Source organism: Sus scrofa, chromosome 2 (genome assembly GCF_000003025.6).
Source record: "Sus scrofa isolate TJ Tabasco breed Duroc chromosome 2, Sscrofa11.1, whole genome shotgun sequence".
Lineage (NCBI taxonomy): Eukaryota > Metazoa > Chordata > Mammalia > Artiodactyla > Suidae > Sus > Sus scrofa.
Genome location: NC_010444.4, coordinates 58,616,393 through 58,634,994, shown reverse-complemented (window position 1 = coordinate 58,634,994; position 18,602 = coordinate 58,616,393). Strand labels below are relative to the sequence as shown.

Here is an 18,602-nt window from a genome sequence, read left to right as displayed (position 1 = left end):
ACTCGAATCAGAGTTGCAGCTGCCAGCCTAGACCACAGCTCACGGCAACACCAGATCCTTAACCCACTGAGCAAGGCTAGGGATCAAACCCACATCCTCACGGACGCTATGTCGGGTTCTTAACCTGCTGAGCCACAACGTAAACTCTCTCCTAGAAACTTTGAATATTCCTCAGCCCAAATTTCCCCACCTGCTCCACTCCCATTCCTGGGAAAATGTGCAGCCTGCCTTCCTGATGCAGGAACTCCAACTCCAGTTTCATACACTTTGTTCCCAGGGGACTGAGAAGAACCACTGGATTTGTTAGTGACCCAATTAGGACAGAGCTGAGAAGGGCCAGATCTATGGGAGGTGGCTCAAGGGAGAGAGGGAGGGCAGGGTGGGGGTAAGGGAGAGAAGAGGGAGACTGGGGAGAAGGAATGGTCCCAAAGAATGAGAGGAGATATTTCCCAAATGAATCACCACACACCCCCCCAAATGGAAAACATTCTGTACACCAAAGTGCATGTATGAAGTAATTACTCACCAGCTGCTGTGTTTTCTCACTCATCAAAAAAAAAAAAAAAGATTTATTGAGCCCCTGCTGTACACTTTGCACTCACTGGGACCTTAGAACAGCCCTAGTACAGAGAAGGAAAAAGGATCAGGGGTTTTGTCACTTGGTCACAGAGGCAAGATTCGAACCCAGGAACACCCAGTCCCAAAACCCTCAGATGGGTTTCCTGGAGATGGATGTGACAGTAAGGAGGGCTCCAGGAGGAACCCCAGTGGTATTCCAGGCAAGACCTCGATCTAGAGTATCCAAAAGCTGGGGTGGCCTTGCTCATGGACAGTGTCCCTTGACACTGCCTCTTAACACTGGAGAGTTTGAGTCTTGACTTCTTAGCAGGAATCACCCCTTAGAACCTGGAACTCAGAGGGGATTTTGAGGTTTAAAGACAATTCCATCTCTCCTGGATCTCTAAGAAGGGAAATGTTATGGGAAAGAGGTTAGGAAAGGAGGGAGGGGCTCAGTGAGAATGGAGATGTGGTCTCAGAGAGAGAGTGAGCCCCGTGCTTGCACAGCACAAAGGGTAGGGGCACGCCAGAGCCTCAGTTTGCTCATCTGAGTGTTGCAAGGGGTCTCGTGCACAGCTGTTGTCTGGAATATAATTAGCGTGCAAATGAAGGGTGTCCAGCAGCTAAAGTAATCCAGCCAGGTCTGGGATACTGCTTGGAGGTGGGTCCATTTGGTGAAGGGGCAGCTCATTTGGTGCAGGGGCAGCCCGTTTGGTGCAGGGGCAGCCCATTTGGTGCAGGGACACAGTTCTGGCCCATGGCAAGAAGTTCCTGAGAACTGGAAAGTCAGTTGTCATGGGAATGACGTTGACAGTCCCTATAGTGACAGTTTGGAGGGGTGTGCCCTACCAAGAAGGGAAAGCCTTGCGGGGACAGGTGTTGTATTACCTCAGACACCAGAGTTTGGTCTCCATGGCTACAGCTGTGGGGTCCAAACCACCTGAGGGCAGAGCTTGGAGGGCGGCAAGAAGCTGGGGTGCCCTGCAGAAAGGAGCAGCCTGTTTCCATGGTGAGAGCTGGAGAACCGAAAGTTGGATCATTCCCAGGACAGCTGGGTGAGAGGATGGTCTCCATGGCTGTTTGTCAGGATGAGGACAGTGGGAGTGGAGCTGCAGGTCTCTGGGGTGAAGGCCAGTGATATGAGAAAAGCATGGTATCCATGGTTACAGCTGGAGGAGGGAGGCAATATCTCCATGGGTGTGACTGATGTAGGAAGGGCTGTCTGACTCTAGGTGACAGGTCGAAGCTGGGCTGGTTGCCTTGGTAACAAAGGGAAGTGGGGCAGCTTGTCTCCATAGAAAATGACATGGATTTTACAGGTCCCTGGGCTGGGGAGATGGACTCTTTGGTGACAGCCAGGAAAGGGGCTATCAGGTGAAGGCCTCCAGAGAGACCCCGGAGGGATGGGGCATGGCTGCCAGGGCGTGTCAATTGCCTTTTTTGTTTGTTTCTTGGTTTGGCCACACACCTCAGCATGTTGAAGCTCCCCCACCAGGGATCAAACCCACCTCACAGCAGTGACCCAAGCCATTGCAGTGACAATGCTGGATCCTAAACATGCTGCCTCATAGGAGAATGCCCGTGTCAATCTGTCTTAACAGGGACAGACAAAGGTGGTCTCCCCTGACACTAGAGGAGTTAGGGTGTTCTCCATGGTGATCTGGGGACATGGCCTGTTACTCTGGAAACCTTGGCAGACTCATGAGAGAAGGGGGGAGAATGGGAGTAACCAATCTCCAGGTCACCCTAAGGAAGAGGCCCACAGTCTTCATGTGACCACCTGGGCATGGTCAACTGATGAATTCTGAGGTTTCTGGTTTCTCTACAGGTGATGGGGAGATGGTTCGGTGTCCAGGTGACCTTAGGAGGTCTGACCTTCGATCTCCAGGGAGATGCATTGGACGTGTGGTCAGTCTCCAGATAATCCCGGGGGTCCAGCCTCCAGGTGACCATGGGGGTAGTTTCAGAAGCCCTCTGGAGGCATGTCCAGTGTTCAGGAGACCTCAAGGTCTATTGGTCTCCAGGGGTTCTCAGAGGTGTTCCCTGTCTCCTGGAGAAAGCTGGGATAGGAGGTGAAGTCCGCTGTCCAGGAAAGGTGGGTCTTGGTCTATCTCCAGGGGACTTGGCTCCCAGGACTGGCCAGTCTCTAGGAACCTCAGAGGGCGTGGCCAGGGTTCAAGGACCGCAAGAGGCATGGCCAGCCTCCAGAGGTGTGGTTCGTCTCCAAGGGGCTGAAGGGCACTCGGCCAGCCGCCAAGCGCCCCAGCGGTCCACAGCGCAGGCCTAGACGCGCAGCGGGGTCCAGGCGGCGGGGTCGCGCGCGCCTCCGGCCCAACCCCCGCCTCCGGCCCAGCCCCAGCCCCAGCCGCCCGGTGCCGGGTCCGGCGCACCTGGCGCGCGGTAGCAGTAGACGCCGAAGAGGCGGCGCGCGGCGTCTGGAAAGCCTAGGCTACGCACGCCTGGCCTGCTGCCGCCGCAGCGCGCGCGCGGGTTCACGATGGGGTAGCGCGCGCTCCCGTCGGCCAGCCAGCCCGCGGTGCAGCGGTCCAGCAGCTGGAGCTTCCACGCGGCGAACAGCTGCCCCACCTTGGCCACGGCCGCGCCGCGAGCCGCGCACGCGCGGGCTGCTCCCGAGAAGGGCAAGGGCCGCAGAGGTTTCAGGAAGAACACGCGCCCTGCAGGGGGGTTAGGGAGGAGTGGTTAGGGCTGCTCTTGGGACCCGGCTTCCTCGAGATTCAGGCCGCCCTCCCACCTGCAGCCCAGGCCTCAGCCTCAGGGTTCAGAAACACCTCCTCCCCTGCCGCCTGGGACTCCAGTCTCGACAAGAGTAGTGTTGGTGCCAGGCGATGTGTGATTGACGCGCCGAGGCTGTACTTGGGAAGGGATCCGGGCATTACTAGGGAAGCGTCCAGATCCCCGAGAGCTGGTGTGAAGAGGAAGGGCCGGGAGAGAGAGAACTGGGCGGAGTGGGAAAGAGTCTGAGAAGGAATGGTACGAAGCAGAAGCTAGTCTACGAGTGGGGTCTCGTGGGCGGGGCCCCCCGCCGCGGGTGGGAACTACGCACCCGGGAGGTTGGACGTGAAGCAGAAGGCGTCGTAGCGTTCCTCGGCGTTGTGCCTGTAGCCGTAGTTGCGCACACCCCCCGAAACTCCGCCGCCAGCTCCGGCGCTCCCGGCCTGGCCCAGGCCGCCGCAGGGCTCCCGGGGCTGGCTCACCGGGTACTGCACAGAGCCGTCGCGCAGCCAGCCCGCGTTGCACCAGTCCAGTCCGTCGCGCCAGGCCGCGTGCAGCTGCTCAGCTGAGGCCAAGATGCCGTCCTGCTCAGCGCACGCGCGTTGCGCCTCCGCGAAGGTCAGCTTGTAGCGGCCTCCACGGGGGTGGTAAGGGAAGACCACGCCTGAGAGGACAGAGGAGGATCAACCCGGGCCCCCCAGCTCACCCCCACCCACCTGACATCTGGAGTGCCATGTGACTTCAGCGTAGGCCTTCCAGTCCACCCATCACTCTGGCCTCAGACCTAACGATACCTTTCCCCAGCTCACACCCCTCATGACTCCCTTTACCTTAAGCTTGGGATTCACTTGACTCTCCCCCTTAACATACTTGTTCATGTTCTTTCCACCTTTCCACCTGTTGAACTACTATTCATCCTTCAAAACTCACCTCCCACAACCCCCCTCCATTCAGTTCTGTGTGACATTCTCTCAGCAGTAGAGAGACTTCTGGTCAAGTCCTGAGCCCAAAGAGCTGACTCCCCCACACTGGGAGATCCTGAAAGTTTGACTCTGGGCCAAGACGTCTTTGATTTCCTGGGACTGTTCCCATTGGTTTCCCTTTCATCTTTAGTTCTTATAACTCATCCCTTATCAGAATCACTGTCAGTTCAGTTCATGAGCATTCTGTGTGTCTGTGTTTGAGGTATGGATCTTGAGGGTGCAGATGCAGGAAGGCTCAAACAGATCAGGGAGAAGAGCTGGAGCCTAACAAGGGTTCAAGTATTGGCTCTGCCACTCACTGGTACATGCCCTGGTCAAGGTTCTAACCAGTTGCCCATCTGCTGATAATAGCATCTCTGTCAGTGTTTGGGAGAAAAATAAATGAGAGGCTCCAGAGAGCTCTTCAACTACATATCTGTCACATTAATAAACATCCAACAGGAGAGCTATATTGTTGCCATTTTCCATTGTGGTAAAGTTCAGCAAGTGAGGGCTCTGAAATCTCCCCTAACATCTTCTAAGGTGGGCTGCTGAAGGCAAACCAGATGGGAGGGAAGTCTTCGGATAGAAACCCCACTTCCCAACTCCACAGTCAGCCAATCAGAGCATCCCATCTTCCAGACACAGTGATTGGCTCAAGAACAGGCACATGACTCAAGCTGGGCCAGTGAGGGAGAACTCTGGGACTTTAGCTAGCACTACAGGAAATCAATTGTCAAGTTGGAAAGGTGGAAGCTTGGCACTGCTTTTGGGTTCCATCAGGGGAAACTTGTCCAAGAAAAGCCTACCCAAGGAAACAGAGCTGAGGGAGGGATTCGTGATGTGAGTGTCTGGATCTCTCTGTGCTAGATCCTATCTTAAGGTTTCCCAACATCTTCACTCCTGACATTTTAGACTGTATTATTTTTTGCTGTGAGGGATATTATTGTGGGATGTTTCACAGCACTCCTGACCTCTGCCCACTAAATAGCACCACAACCTGCTTTTAGACATTGCCAATATCCCGGGGTAGTAAAATCACCCCAAATCATAACCATTATCCTACCCCACTAAGACTCTAAATTCCTTCAAGCCAACTTGTTTTGGTCTCTGTCCTTTGTAATACCCTCTTCCCTCCTCCCTTAGAAAATCGCCTCATCCTGCCCACAGGTGGATCACCTTCCAGGTCCAGCTTGACCATGCCAGTGTCATCCTCCAGCTCGTTGGTGACCTCACACTCATAGCGCCCATAATCCTGCAGCGTGACGTTTCGGAGAACCAGAGAGGCGTCCCCGGGCCCATCACCCTGCAGCTCAGCCCGCCCACGGTAGCTGCCAAACGCCCGGTGCTGGGGGCCCAGCGCCACGAAGACATCAGCAAAGGCCAGCGGGTCCACCACCTTGGTCCATTTGAGGCGGACGCCGTCGTGGCCGTGAGCGGCTGCCTCGTAGTGGTAGCGGCAGGGCAAGACGATGGTGCCACCTCGGTGGCTAACCACCTGCCCTGGCGCCGTCTGCACCACCACGGAGCCCGACGCCCCCTCTGTGGGCGACCAAGGAGGGTTAAGAAGAGGTTAGGGGCGGGGCAGGGGAACCTGGGGAGGAGGATCCAGGGAAGGGGATGTGGGAAGAAAACTTGAGTGGGGGCCAGGAGATCAGTCCCGCAAGAGGATTGGAGAGGGGGCGGGGATTCAGAACGGGAGGAGCTGGGCGGGGACTGTGGGCATCAGAACGCCCAGCACCCTCCCTCCACGTACCCCGGCGATTCTACCTCGCCACGGTTTCTGCGGGCAAGATCCGCTTCCACGGCCCTGACTCACCCAGCACGTGCACGACCTTCTTCCGGCCGCGCTGCGCCTCCGCGGCGGCGGTGAGCAGCAGGAATCCCCACACCGCCGCCCAGAGCGCGCCAGGACCGAGGGCCGCCCGAGCACACACCTGGGGGCACAGAGAGCTCAGTCCAACCTCCAGTCCTTTGCCTTTCAGAAGACTAGCCCCCTGGCCTTCCTTCCACGCAGCGAGGACTTCTTACATGCCTAGGTCCCCAACCGGGCCAGGGTCCCAGAGGACTCCCCCAAGGAGAAGGCTGGCAGACCCTCCCACGCACCCCCAACTCTCCCAGGACCTCAGACCCTTGCCCTTGAGCAAAGCCCATCCCCCTGCACTCACTCTCCTTTAGTTCTGCGCGGGCAAACTGCCTGACCCCCTGACCCAAACAACCGAGGCTCGGAGCCCCGCCCCCTTCTGTCTCTGGCCCGGGTCCGGGATTGGGAGGAGAGGGGAGGAGCGGAGGAGCTCGAGCAGCGGCAGCGGCAAGGTTATCCGTGCGCCAGGAGACTGCAGCAAACCCGTTCAGATGGGGGTTGGGGGGACGAGGGGGTGGTGGAGGCAAAGAGGGAAAGACACAGAGAGAGGGTGAGAACAGGGGAAGAGAGAGAAAGGCAGGGAGAGATGGAGACAAAGAAGGAAAGAGACAGATAAGAGGAAGGAAAGACTGAGGCACGGATACAAAGGGGGAAACAGAAGAGACTGCCAGAGGGAGAGAGACATAGAGAAGGTTAAGGACAGATGGAGAGAGAGATAGAGAGGGAAAAACAGAGACTAATACAGATAAAAGAGAGAGAACAAGAGACACAGAGAAATGGGAGACACGGGGGTAGGGGGAGACAGACTCTGAGGGAATATCTGGGAAAGGCGATCAGGAAAAAAAAAAAAAAGAGGGAGAGAAAAGTAGGGACAGACAGAGGAATAAGAGAAAGAGAGGCAGGAGAGGGGAGAGAGTGGGAGAAAAAGACATATAAGGTGAGAGATAGAGATGGGAGAGACCAGAGTGAGAGAGGGACTGAAGAAACACTGAGGGATGTAGATTCAGAAACACGGAAAGAGAATCCCAGAGAAGGACCTACCGATCCCTTGGCCCCACTCACCATCCTGCCGGTGCGGCCCCTGCTGAGCGGCCCCTTTGCGCCGGCCGGGACTGCGCTTCCCGCACACTAGGGAAGGACTGAGCAGGTCCCTGCAGGCGGCGCAATCCCGGCGTCTGCCTGCAAGGGGAGGAGGGAGGCGGACGTGGCGGGGGGGGGGGGGGGGGGGGGCGTTAAAGGGGACGTAGTGGCACCTGCTCCAGGGAGAGGTGATGACAGTCACAGACTGAGGAAAAACTGCCCTGAACAGTGGGTGCAGAGCCAGGTTCCAGCCCCTGCTTGGGCCAGTTTATGTTTAAAATGGAGGAGGGCCTGATGATGCCCTATGTGAGCAGCGGGACTAAGTAACCTGGCTTGACTTGCAGGTCTGTTTTCCCATCAGTCACTGGGTGGCCATCAAAGGACCCGTGGCTCCAGCAGCCAAAGGGTGCTCACTCTGTGAGATGGAAGCCCTAGAACAGTCATACACAGCGCGGAGGGAACCTGCAGCAGTGGGTCCAAATCTGACTCTGCCCCTCACTCTATGCTTTAGTTTCCACATCTGAGATATGGATGGCTGGGTCTTTGGTGATGATCTAATGGCTAGACATACAATAGGTAGCTAATAAATGTTGGCAGGGGCTGGAAACAGGGGAGTCTGATCAAACTCCTGATCCACTCTGGACAGGGGTTACCCCTAAACCTGGATCTTCACTCAAGTTCAAAAATCAAACCAGGAGACAATGAGCCCTTCCCCCTACTTCTTGGCTGCCTGCCTAGCTTCAGTTTCTCCCAAATATGAGCCAGTCAGATAGCAGAGGCAGGGTTATGGGCTCTGTGGTTGAAGGGGCTGGAGCTGGATGCCTAATACAGGTGCACCCAGGAAGCATGACTTTGGACCAGGACCTTCACCTCCCTCAGGCTCAGTTTCCCCATCTGGAATGTGGGGTGAGAGCAACCACAGAGCATGTGAGGTTAGCCATTGGCGTGGTATACAGTGGATGCTTAATGACTGTGCCACACTATTTGTTATAAAAATTTATTGGTAGAGCTTAGACTTTGGACTCTTCTCTCCTGATTGCAACCTCAGGCAGGTCTCTGGGCCTCTGTTTTCCCCATCTGGAAGATGGGGCTGTGCACACCAACCAGAGGCAGACTTCTGCTATCTGACACCTCCAGCTCCTGATGGTTATGCCGGCAGTGATGAATGGGACCTTGTAGGGTCTGAGAAGAGGGTCCCTTGCCCCTGCCCCTTGAAACACTCAGAGCAACATTTTATACATCAAAAGGACTTTTACTAAAAGGATCCATGGGGAAACAATGGATGAATTCTGGGAGGGTGTCCATGTGTGGTTTGGGTGAGGTGATAGCTGAGTATGGCTGTGGCCCTCTCTGCTCGAACAACCGGCCCTTGGGCCCCTCCACCCCCATCCCACCCACTGGCCTGAAATCACCATAGCCAGAACTGAAGTCACCCAGAGATACACCTCCTCCTCTAAAAATCCCAAAACAGCCTTCTAGGGGCAGGGCTGGCTGGGCATGTAAACAGAGTCTTGGGGAGTCTCTTGGCCCCCTCAGTGCTGCTTCTCGTGGTGGGCTGGGGGGCCAGGAGGCGGGTGTAGGAAGAAGGCAGGGCGCCACAGGCAGCGGAAGGCCAGCAAGTGGGGGCCCAGCGCATACAGTAGGTTGCACGTGAAGAAGCAGGCCCAGTTATCCTCAGGCACACGGTAGGTGAAGGGCGTGCGTAGATGCATGGAGGCACCCATGTGTGAGAACTGTGCCTGGTGGCCACACAGGGAGGATGGATGTCACACACCAAGAAAGAACAAGTTCCAGTATCACCAGCATCCCACTCTGGGGAGCCCAGAAGGTCCCCATCCATATTTCACTGGCTCTGCTGACCTATCCGGCTCCCTTCTTCAGTCCATCTGCCTCTAAATATCCCTTTCCCCACAGGTCTATATATTATTTTTTTAGGGCCACACCTGCAGCATATAGAAATTCCCAGGCTACAGGTGTAGCTACAGCTGCACCACAGCTCATGGCAATACCAGATCCTTAACCCACTGAGCAAGGCCAGGTATGGAACCTGCATCCTCATGGATACTAGTCAGGTTCTTAAATGCTGAGCCACAGCGGGAACTCCCCCACATGTCTTGTCTATCCCAAGCCATCTATCTGTGGGCCTCTCCCCACCTGCCTGACCAGGACCATCTCCACTCCATCTGCTGGACCTTCCACCCTCTCTGACCTGAGACAACCTTTTCCTCCTGGTCTTCCCCATCCCAGATAGCTGCCCTTGACACGAATCCTGTCAATTCTACCCCAAGAGATATAATAATAATATATTGAATAGACATCGCTCTGGTTTCCTCTGCTTTACCACTTCCCATTGGGAACCCAGAAACAAGCCCCCAGTTCTGATTGGAACCCCACTGCCCCTTCCACAGCTCCCTCCCCACTTCTCAGCACAAGTCCCCAAGCCTGCAGGTCAAAGCATTTAGCATAGAGTGAGTTGCCAATTTATCTTGCCTCTACTTTTACCTACACTATGGTTCTGCTAAAACACTGTCCCCCTCTGTACATTTCCTCATGTTGTTCCCATTCCTGGAATGCCCTTCCTAGCCTGAAGAACTCATACCTATACAACAAAGCCCAGTTCCTATGCCCCCTCTTCTAAGAAATCTTTCCCCTCTGGAATCCCTCTCAGTCTCTAGCCCTCCCTATTTTCAGTTCTGACCTTTTGAGGTTGGGAGTGTATGTGTCTAGCTCTTTCTTCTCTACATTAGGGAATCTTGAGCTGGGGCTGGAGTCTGTCAGGGACCTAGCATCACCCTGCCCAGGGTGAGCATAAAAGCAATCAATGAGTAGGCAGGAACTTTCTTCCCCAGGCAGTTACCCACCCTACCCCATGCCACTCCACCTCACCTGGCCAATGGCTCCAGCAAACACCAAGGTCCAGTCTGGCAGCCAGGAACAGCCAGGAAAGATGAGGCCATAGATAGCCAGGCCATAGAAGGGCAGCACATAGAACATATTCACCAGCATCTGAGGGGCACACAGCTGATGGAATAAATGGCTTCCCCAGTTGAGCCTCCTGATACCCCTCAGGTGGTGGCCCCAGGGAGGATCTGGCCAGCCTCACACTCCGCCCAGAATAGGGGCTCTCTGCACATCTCACCTCTGTGCAAATTGCTCCTTTATTTCCCTGGGTTCCGCCTCACCCCACTCCCACACACTGAGCCCACCCACCTTACTCCAGAAGTAACATGTGACCCTGGTCTGGACAATCAGAACACCACAGCGTTGTCTTGGCCATAATAATCAGCTATGGGCATGTGATTTAAACTTGACCAATCAGAGCTTGCCTAAGATGTACTTAAGGGCTCGGGTTCCTCTGTGCTGGCTAAGTAGGGCAAATGGAAGCCTGAAGCTACCCAAGTCTGTCTCTGCCATATCACAAAGGCACCACCTGGGAGTGGAGACATGCAAAGACAGCAGAACCTAGATAGAGAACCATTCTTGAGCTCCTGGATCCAGCCATACCTGAAGACTTTTTCCCCCCTTTTTTTCTTTTTGGCTTCCCCAAGGCATATAGAGTTCATGGGCCAGGGATCAGATCCGAGCCACAGTTGGGACCTATGCTACAGCTGCAGCAACACCAGATCTTTTAACCCATGGTACAGGGCATGGGATTGAACCTGTGTCCTGTTGCTGCAGAGATGCTGTTGATTGCATTGTGCCATAGTAGGAACACCTACACTTTTCTAGTAGGACAATACATTCTATTTGTGCTTCTGCCAGTTTGACTTGTGTTTCTGGCATATGCTTCAAAGGGGCCCAGTGGATCTCTAACCACACCAGGACTGTGGCCCTCTCTTTCCACCTGCCTTCTCACCTGCACCTTCGGATAGGCCACGGGGTCCCGCAGGTATGGCTCATACTGATAGATGTAGACAAAGCAGGCATCCATGGGGCAGTCAAGCACCACCTGAGGCCAACAGACAAACCAATAGTCTACCACAAACATCCCTCCCACATGAAGCCTTCCCATCCCTCCCAAGAGGGGTCCATACCCCTTGCTCTCTCCTCCCCTAGCCTTGGTTCTCTCCTCTGGTTAAGAATCCACAGATATTGAGCTGGAATGAGGCTCTGTGATGCAATACTCAGGTTAGACTCGATGAACTTCCCTAGATGATCAGATGGGAGATCAGTGGCTTTTTGCACAAGATAAAGAACACAAAGGATGAAAAAAACGGGGGATGGGTAGTTCCTGTTGCGGCACAGTGGAAACGAATCTGACTAGTATCCATGAGGATGCAGGTTTGATCCCTGGCCTCGCTCAGTGGGTCAGGGATAAGGCGTTGCCATGAGCTGTGGTGTAGGTTGCAGACGTGGCATGGATCCCACATTGCTGTGGATGTGGTATAGGCCAGCAACTGTAGCTCTGATTCGACCCCTAGCCTGAAAACTTCCATATGCCAAGGGTATGGCCCTAAAAAGCAAAAAAAAAAAACAGGGAGTTCTCGTCGTGGCGCAGTGGTTAACGAATCCGACTAGGAACCATGAGGTTGCGGGTTCGGTCCCTGCCCTTGCTCAGTGGGTTAACGATCTGGCGTTGCTGTGAGCTGTGGTGTAGGTCGCAGACGTGGCTCGGATCTCGCGTTGCTGTGGCTCTGGCGTAGGCCGGTGGCTACAGCTCCGATTTGACCCCTAGCCTGGGAACCTCCATATGCCGCGGGAGCGGCCCAAGAAATGGCAAAAAAACAAAAAAAAAAAAAAAAAGAAAGAAAGAAAGAAAGAAAAAGAACACAGAACACAAAGGATGAAAGGATAGGCTGGGGAAGGGGGTTGAGGCAGGTAGGTTGGCCAGTGACTTACCAGGCCCCGAAAGAGGGTGAAGAATGCAGCAAAAGTGAGATATATGATGAGGGCCAGGTCAATTGGGCGCCACAGAAGGCTCTTTCTTTGCTCCTCCTGCACCTGCCCCATGAGAAACGGCATAAGAAGTCTGGCATCCAACTGGCATTCAAGGAAGACTCATCCTTTCTTCCCTAATGACCAAGAAGATCCTTCCGAGAAGATGATGTCTTTGACCAGAATCAATTTGAATGGGGTGCATTTAGGCATTTGGCACAAGGCCTATCTGGGGGCAAGGCACTCACCATGTTGGGGGTGCAGCAGGTTGATGCCTGGGTCTGGTTGAAGACCCTAAAGCCAGCCCAGCATGGGACCAGCACGTAGGGGATGGTGAGGAAAAAGGTGGGCCTGATCTCTGAGCTGTATTTGCCTGCCATAGAGGAGAGACAGGGTATCACTCAGTGAGGCACTCCCAGGCCTAGCTGGACCCCTTATTTATTTATTTATTTTATTTTATTTTTGCTTTTTAGGGCCACACCTGCGGCATATGGAGGTTCCCAGGCTAGGGGTCCAATCGGAGCTACAGCTGCTGGCCTACACCACAGCCACAGCAACAAAGGATCTGAGCCGCATCTGCGACCTATGCCACAGCTCATGGCAAGGCCGGATCCTTAACCCACTGAGTGAGGTCAGGGATCAAACCCACAACTTCATGGTTCCTAGTCGGATTCGTTTCTGCTGCACCACAACGGGAACTACGAGCCTTTATTTATTTATTTATTTACTTATTTATATTTTATTTTGTCTTTTTAGGGCCACAGCCGGGGCTTATGGAAGTTCCCGGGCTAGGGGTCACATCGGAGCTGTACACCACAGCCACAGCATTGCAGGATTTGGAGGCATGTCTGTAAACTACACCATAGCTCACAGCAATGCTGGATTCTTAACCCAATGAGTGAGGCCAGGGATCAAACCTGTGTCCTCATGGACACTAGCCGGGTTCATTACTGCTGAGCCACAACAGAACTCCAATTTTTCATTCTTTTTGTTGTTGTTGTTGCCCTGCGGCATATAGAGTTCTTAGACCGGGGATCAGAGCTGATCTGAGCCCCCGTTGTGACCTATGCTCCAGCTGCCACAACTCTGGATCCTTAACCCACTGTGCCAGCGGGGTATCCAACCTGAGACCCAGTGCTCCAGAGACGCTGCTGATCCCGTTGTGCCACAACAGGAACTCCTAGCCACACCCTTTAGCTGGGCCACATCAGAGCCCCTGGCTGGAAGCTGTGATTCACAAATGCCATCCTTGCTCAAGTTCTAACATCTCTGACTCCCCAGGATCTATAAGATGATGTCTATGCCCCTCAGCCTGGCCTGCCTCAGTTTACCTTCTGGACACAGCTCTTACACTTCCAGTTGTTCTTTGCTCCCCCTGGAAATACCCTGGGTATTCATCTTGCACAGCCATCCCCACATCCCTGGCTGTGTCCTCTGTTCCACCTCCCAAGACTTACCTATGGAGCTTTCACTCTGCCCTCTGAATCCACTTTAAAAATCCCTTCATGTGTCAAGAGCATTCTGGGCCAAGTCCCTTGGGTCAAGGACCAGTAGCCTGGGGAGGAATTGCAATGTGCTTCTACCCCTCCAGGAGGAAAACAGGGATAAGTGGGGGAAGGTTGATGGTTTAGGCTGTGAATGGAGAGGTGTAGGGGCGGGAGGAGTTGCTCTGCAGACACTGGGGAGGGTAAGAGGAGGCTTCTAGGCACAGGACAGTGACCCAGCCCAGGGAGACAGGATTCCTCAGAGCCAAGTCCTTACCAAGGATGTTTCCTGGGAGGAAGACCAGGAGGCTCATGACAAAGGATCCCAGCCAGTAGAGTCCAAAGTTCCGGTACCTTTTCCTGGGCAGGGGATAGAGGGGTGACCAGCAGATACTTGTCCCCCCAGAGACCCATCGGCTCCCCAGCTCTGGATCCCTCATTTCACCCCAGGACAGAAGGGACAGCGAGGAGGTGAATGAGGAAATGAATAGTCAGATCTGGTCCAAGGACAGTATTGGCTGCCCAGGCACAGGGTGGTACAGGAGAAGAGAGCCCACCAACACTGACACTTGTGACCAGGATCCTTCTGGCCACCCCTGCCTAGAGCCCTGGAGAGGCTTCCTGATTTCTCCTTCAGACACTTCTGGCTTCACCCTGGCTTGGGACCTTCCCAACTAAGGACTCAACTTCCTTCCCAGGATCCAGGTGCCACCCTGTCAGCCCCATGCACCTTTTACGGATGGCACCGGCCATGGCCAGGTAGAGGAGGTAGTGAACAATGCCATCCCAGTAGCAGATGAAGAGCCCGTGTGCTGTGCGAAGGTATGACTCACCCTGCAGAGGTAGGTGCAAGGCTCAGACACGCAGCAGGGCAGCGGGCATCCCAGACAGCGCCCTACATACCTCCTTAGTGTAGAACTCCATGAAGCCTCCCACATAGCCATCTTCCTGGAGAGCAATAAGGAGGTCCACCACGGAGGTGAAGGCGAAGACTGCAAAGACTACAGGGAGAGTAGGCGGGGCTTGGGCTGGATGTAGGCAGAGTACAGACCAGGGGTGGGCGGGGCCTGAGACTGCCGATCAGGGACCCAGATTCCAGGCAAGGCTTCCTCACAAAACTGCTCCCAGATCCCATCCCACAGGCATATGTCCAGCAGCCCCGCTTCATGGGGAGGCACAGTCCCTGTCTTTGGGGGGTCCCCAGTCTAATAAGAAAGGCATTGAATTGCCCTCAGGAGCCCCAAGTCGGAAGGGGGAGGCCCCTTGAGGTTCCCCAATAAATGAAAGTTCTCCAGCCTGATGAAGGCCTCTCAAAAACTGCTAGTCTGATGGAGGAGGCCCTTACCCAGACAGTCACTCTTCCTCAGGACGCTCCCACCAACTCACCAGCATAGAGTGGGTCGTAGTAAATGTCACTGCGGGACAAGCTGTATATAGCCAAGAATAGCAGACCCAGGATCAGGGCGCTCATCAACACCACCCCCAGGGAGCTGTGGAGAGGAAAACCAAGTCAGGAAGGCCAGGCTCTTTGCTGAGGCCCCACCCCAGTGAGGGCAAGAGCAGACTCCAGGAAGCTCCAGAAGAGGAGGCACCTGTTGGCCCAGGAGAGCCGTTCCCTAAAACTCCCCTTTCCCATCATCAGGCTCTTGGCCTAGCTATTTCCTCCTCCTAGAAACTCCTTCCAAAAGTCTTCTTTCCACTTGGCAAACTCCTACTCATTGTTCATGGCCCATCTACATTACTCCAGGGAAGACCTCCCTGACTCCTCAAAAAAGATCATTGTCTGGAGTTCCTGTCATGGCTCAGTGGGTTAAGGATCTGGCATTGCTGTGAGCTGTGGTGTAGGCTGCAGACGTGGCTTGGATCTGGCATTGCTGTGGCTGTGGCTGTGGCCGGCGGCTACGGCTGATTAGACCCCTAGCCTGAGAAACACCATATGTCGCAGGTGTGGTCCTAGAAAAGACACACACACACACACACACACACGATCATTGCCTGATGTTGGCCAGATAAAGAGGGAGAATCTGTCAACCCCTTCTTTTCTTTTATACTTTTTTGGCCATGCCTGAGCCATACGGAAGTTCCTGGGCCAGGGATCGAATCTGAGATACAGCTCTGACCTACACTGTAGCTGTGGTAATGCTGGATCCTTAAGCCACCATGCCACAGCAAGAACTCCAACCTCTTCTGAATATATGATTTATCCAGTCGTTTTTTTTTTTTTTTTTTTTTTTACTCCTTTGTCTTTTCAGGCCCACACCAGCGGCATGTGGAAATTCCCAGGCTAGGGGGTCAAATTGGAGCTGCAGAAAAAAAAAAAAAATTGGAGCTGCAGCTGCTGGCCTATGGCACACTACAGCCACAGCAATGCCAGATCTGAACCACATCTGTGAACTACATTGCAGTTTTCAGCAATGCTGGATCCTTAACCCACTGATCAAACCCACATCCTCATGGATATTAGTCAGGTTCTTAACCCACTGAGCCAAAAAGGGAACTCCCTATCCAGTCTTGCTGATGTGTGTGACTCAATTTTCTCAGTCATTCAACAACTCCACAACCCTCTGTGGCCAGTCCCAGTGCCCACACCTGACAGAGGGTCTCTGTGCTCAGCTCCGTATACCTCATTGCCTGAAGCTCCTGACTCCTCCCAGGTAAAGTCCAAATGTTTCTATCAACTCCACCCCACCCCTGCCCTGATCTGTTCCCATCAACCTGATAAGGTAGGTTAACCAGCTGCAGAAATAAGAAGCTAGGTCTCTGGGCAGCCCCCAACACTTGGCAAACCAAGGCACAGAGAGGGCAGGAGACCTATCCAAGTTCACACATTCTCCCTCACACTCCAGGACCCTACCTTCTCCTGAACCCCTCTCACCCCTAGGATCCCCATTCCTGGCCCCATCCTACCAACAGTGACAATTACGGTAATCAGATGAGACCAGACCAGGGTCTCAGCACACAATTTGTAATCCTTGTTGTTGTTGTTGTTTTGCTTTTCAGGGCTGCACCTGGGGCATATGGAAGTTCCCAGGCTAGGGGTCAAATCGGAGCTACAGCTGCCGGCCTATGCCTTGGCCACAGCAACGCCAGATCTAAGCCATGTCTGAGACCTACACCACAGCTCACCACAACGCCAGATCCCCAACCCACTGAGCGAGGCCAGGGATCAAACCCACATCCTGGTGGTTGCTAGTTGGATTTGTTTCTGCTGCGCCACAAAGGTAACACCCCAATCTGTAATTCTTAATTTTAACTATAGGATGAGATCTAGGATGATGTTCAACCTGGATCACTCGGTCTCCAGGGGGATGAAGCCAGGAATGTGTACCCAAGAAGCCAAATCCAGTCAAGATTCCCTCTATCCTGTGTCTTGAGTCGTGCTGGGTTTGGGAGTGTGAGGGGCTTGTGAATGCCTCTCAGGGTGGCTGGATCTGAGTTGAGGTTAGGATACAGGGACAGGAGAGGTCCAGGTATGTAGAGGAAACAGGCTAGGGACAGGGTGGGCCAGCCCTGAAGAGAAGAAAGTCCCAGGCCTAAGACCAGTGATGGAGGGACCGGCTGGTAGGGGTGGTGCAGCAGAGAGTGTGGTGTGGCAAGAGCCGGGTCACTGGGGCCTTATCTGGGGCAATACTTTGACCCTTGGAGCCTGTGCTGGGCACATCCCTGGGAAAACTCCAGAAACTCTCCAAAACTCTGCTTTGCTGGGGGCTGTGCTTTTCAAAGTGCCTCCTCCCCAGGCCCCAAACATCCAGGGAGCGCCCTCAACCACACCACACAGCTCCGGGGCGACTGGAAGGGGATTTCCGACTGGAGGTGGAGGGTTTTTCTGACCCAGCCCCCCATCCTCTCCAGACGGAGCGGCGCGGGAGCACAGGGCTCTCCCGCGCCCGCACATCCTGCCCCTAGCCTCCGCGGCTCCCTCCTACCACCCCCCCGCCCCGGCCCCCGCTCAGCCGCCCCCGACGAGGCCTCCCAGGCCCCTCCCCAAACGCACTATGAGAGCGCCGAGAGGTGGTTGAGCGCGTAGGACAACGGGAGGGCGCCGAGCGACAGAACTGCGATCTTGCCCGCCAGCGGCGGGACGTCCATAGCGGCGGCTTGGCTCCTGCGCGGCGGTGCCTCTGGGTGAAGAGTTGCCAAGGACCCAACCCGACCCGGCCCCGCCTGGCGCAAAGGTCGACCCCCGCAGCTTCCTCGCCCAACTGCGGCCGCTGGGGCCCCTCCCTCTCGCAGTGGCCCCTCCCCGCCCCCGACTGCCTAGCCGGCGCGGTCCCCAGTGGCAATCCCCGCCAATCAGCCTGTTTCCCTCTTCTAAGGCTAAAACACTATGCCTCAGGGTGCTTCCACTTCTGTGTGTGTTCTGGAGAGCTCCCCCCGCACCCTGGTTGGCAACTTCACTTCAAGGGAATTCGTTCTCTGGGCCTCGTTCTGCACTTCTTTCTTCATCCTGAGGCACCGGCGGCGACACATCCTCGACCCAGATCCTGAATGGGTCCCCTTTTAAACTCTCACACTCTCCAGACCTCCCTCCCGCGCAGGATTAAGTGGGCATTGTCTGTGGGCACTGAGAGAGGAATCTCATCCGCTTGGGTGCAGAGTTCTATTTCCCTGGGATTTGAGTTTTCATGCAGTGGCCACAGACAAATTTAAACACATTTCCAAGTGTGGTTTTGACTGGGCGGGGTGGGGGCCACGATTCAAGGCAGACGGCCAGGGCCCTAGGTTGGGGATCCGTTGGTCTCCGTGATTCTGTGCTGTGTTCCTTACATGTAGCCTGAACCCCAACTCAGGAGACCGAGGGACAGTGCCAAGGGTTGGCTGAGATTATAAAGTGGGGATAGAGCCAGTTTGGTAAGAAGTTTGGGAATGGTATTCCTGGGAGGAATAGCTAAGGCTTGGGGCTGAGCAGCAGAAAAGCAGCTAAGGCTGGGGCTTGGTAGGGGTCACCGAGCAGGGTGGAGTGGGCTGGGGAGAGTTCTGAGCCACCTGGGCTCAAATGGGGGGCCAGTGTGTGGGGGGGGTACTGGGGAATGCAAGGGGCAGGGC

The 18,602-nt window shown here is 54.8% G+C and overlaps 2 protein-coding genes across 6 annotated transcripts; both read right to left on the bottom strand.

Annotated features, from left to right (window-relative positions):
* HAPLN4 (hyaluronan and proteoglycan link protein 4) lies at positions 534-7,286 on the bottom strand. 2 transcript variants are annotated; one of them, XM_021083437.1, is made up of 5 exons: positions 7,180-7,286; positions 6,073-6,190; positions 5,433-5,795; positions 3,623-3,955; positions 534-3,233 (listed from the first exon to the last, which is right to left on the bottom strand). In XM_021083437.1, the coding sequence occupies exons 1-5, from the start codon at positions 7,180-7,182 to the stop codon at positions 2,842-2,844; spliced, it is 1,209 nt and encodes a 402-aa protein (XP_020939096.1). In that variant the 5' UTR covers positions 7,183-7,286; the 3' UTR covers positions 534-2,841. The 2 variants fall into 2 exon arrangements, with proteins under 2 accessions (XP_020939096.1, XP_020939095.1); XM_021083436.1 differs by having other exon boundaries at positions 7,159-7,237.
* TM6SF2 (transmembrane 6 superfamily member 2) lies at positions 7,210-17,785 on the bottom strand. Of its 4 annotated transcripts, XM_021083432.1 has the most exons (11): positions 17,551-17,785; positions 14,943-15,046; positions 14,460-14,557; positions 14,287-14,390; positions 13,834-13,916; positions 12,321-12,445; positions 12,037-12,138; positions 11,054-11,146; positions 10,084-10,203; positions 9,896-9,990; positions 8,428-8,936 (listed from the first exon to the last, which is right to left on the bottom strand). In XM_021083432.1, the coding sequence occupies exons 1-11, from the start codon at positions 17,643-17,645 to the stop codon at positions 8,651-8,653; spliced, it is 1,305 nt and encodes a 434-aa protein (XP_020939091.1). In that variant the 5' UTR covers positions 17,646-17,785; the 3' UTR covers positions 8,428-8,650. The 4 variants fall into 4 exon arrangements, with proteins under 4 accessions (XP_020939094.1, XP_020939091.1, XP_020939093.1 ...); XM_021083435.1 differs by lacking the exons at positions 8,428-8,936; positions 9,896-9,990 and adding an exon at positions 7,210-7,296 and having other exon boundaries at positions 17,551-17,782; XM_021083434.1 differs by lacking the exon at positions 14,287-14,390 and having other exon boundaries at positions 17,551-17,781.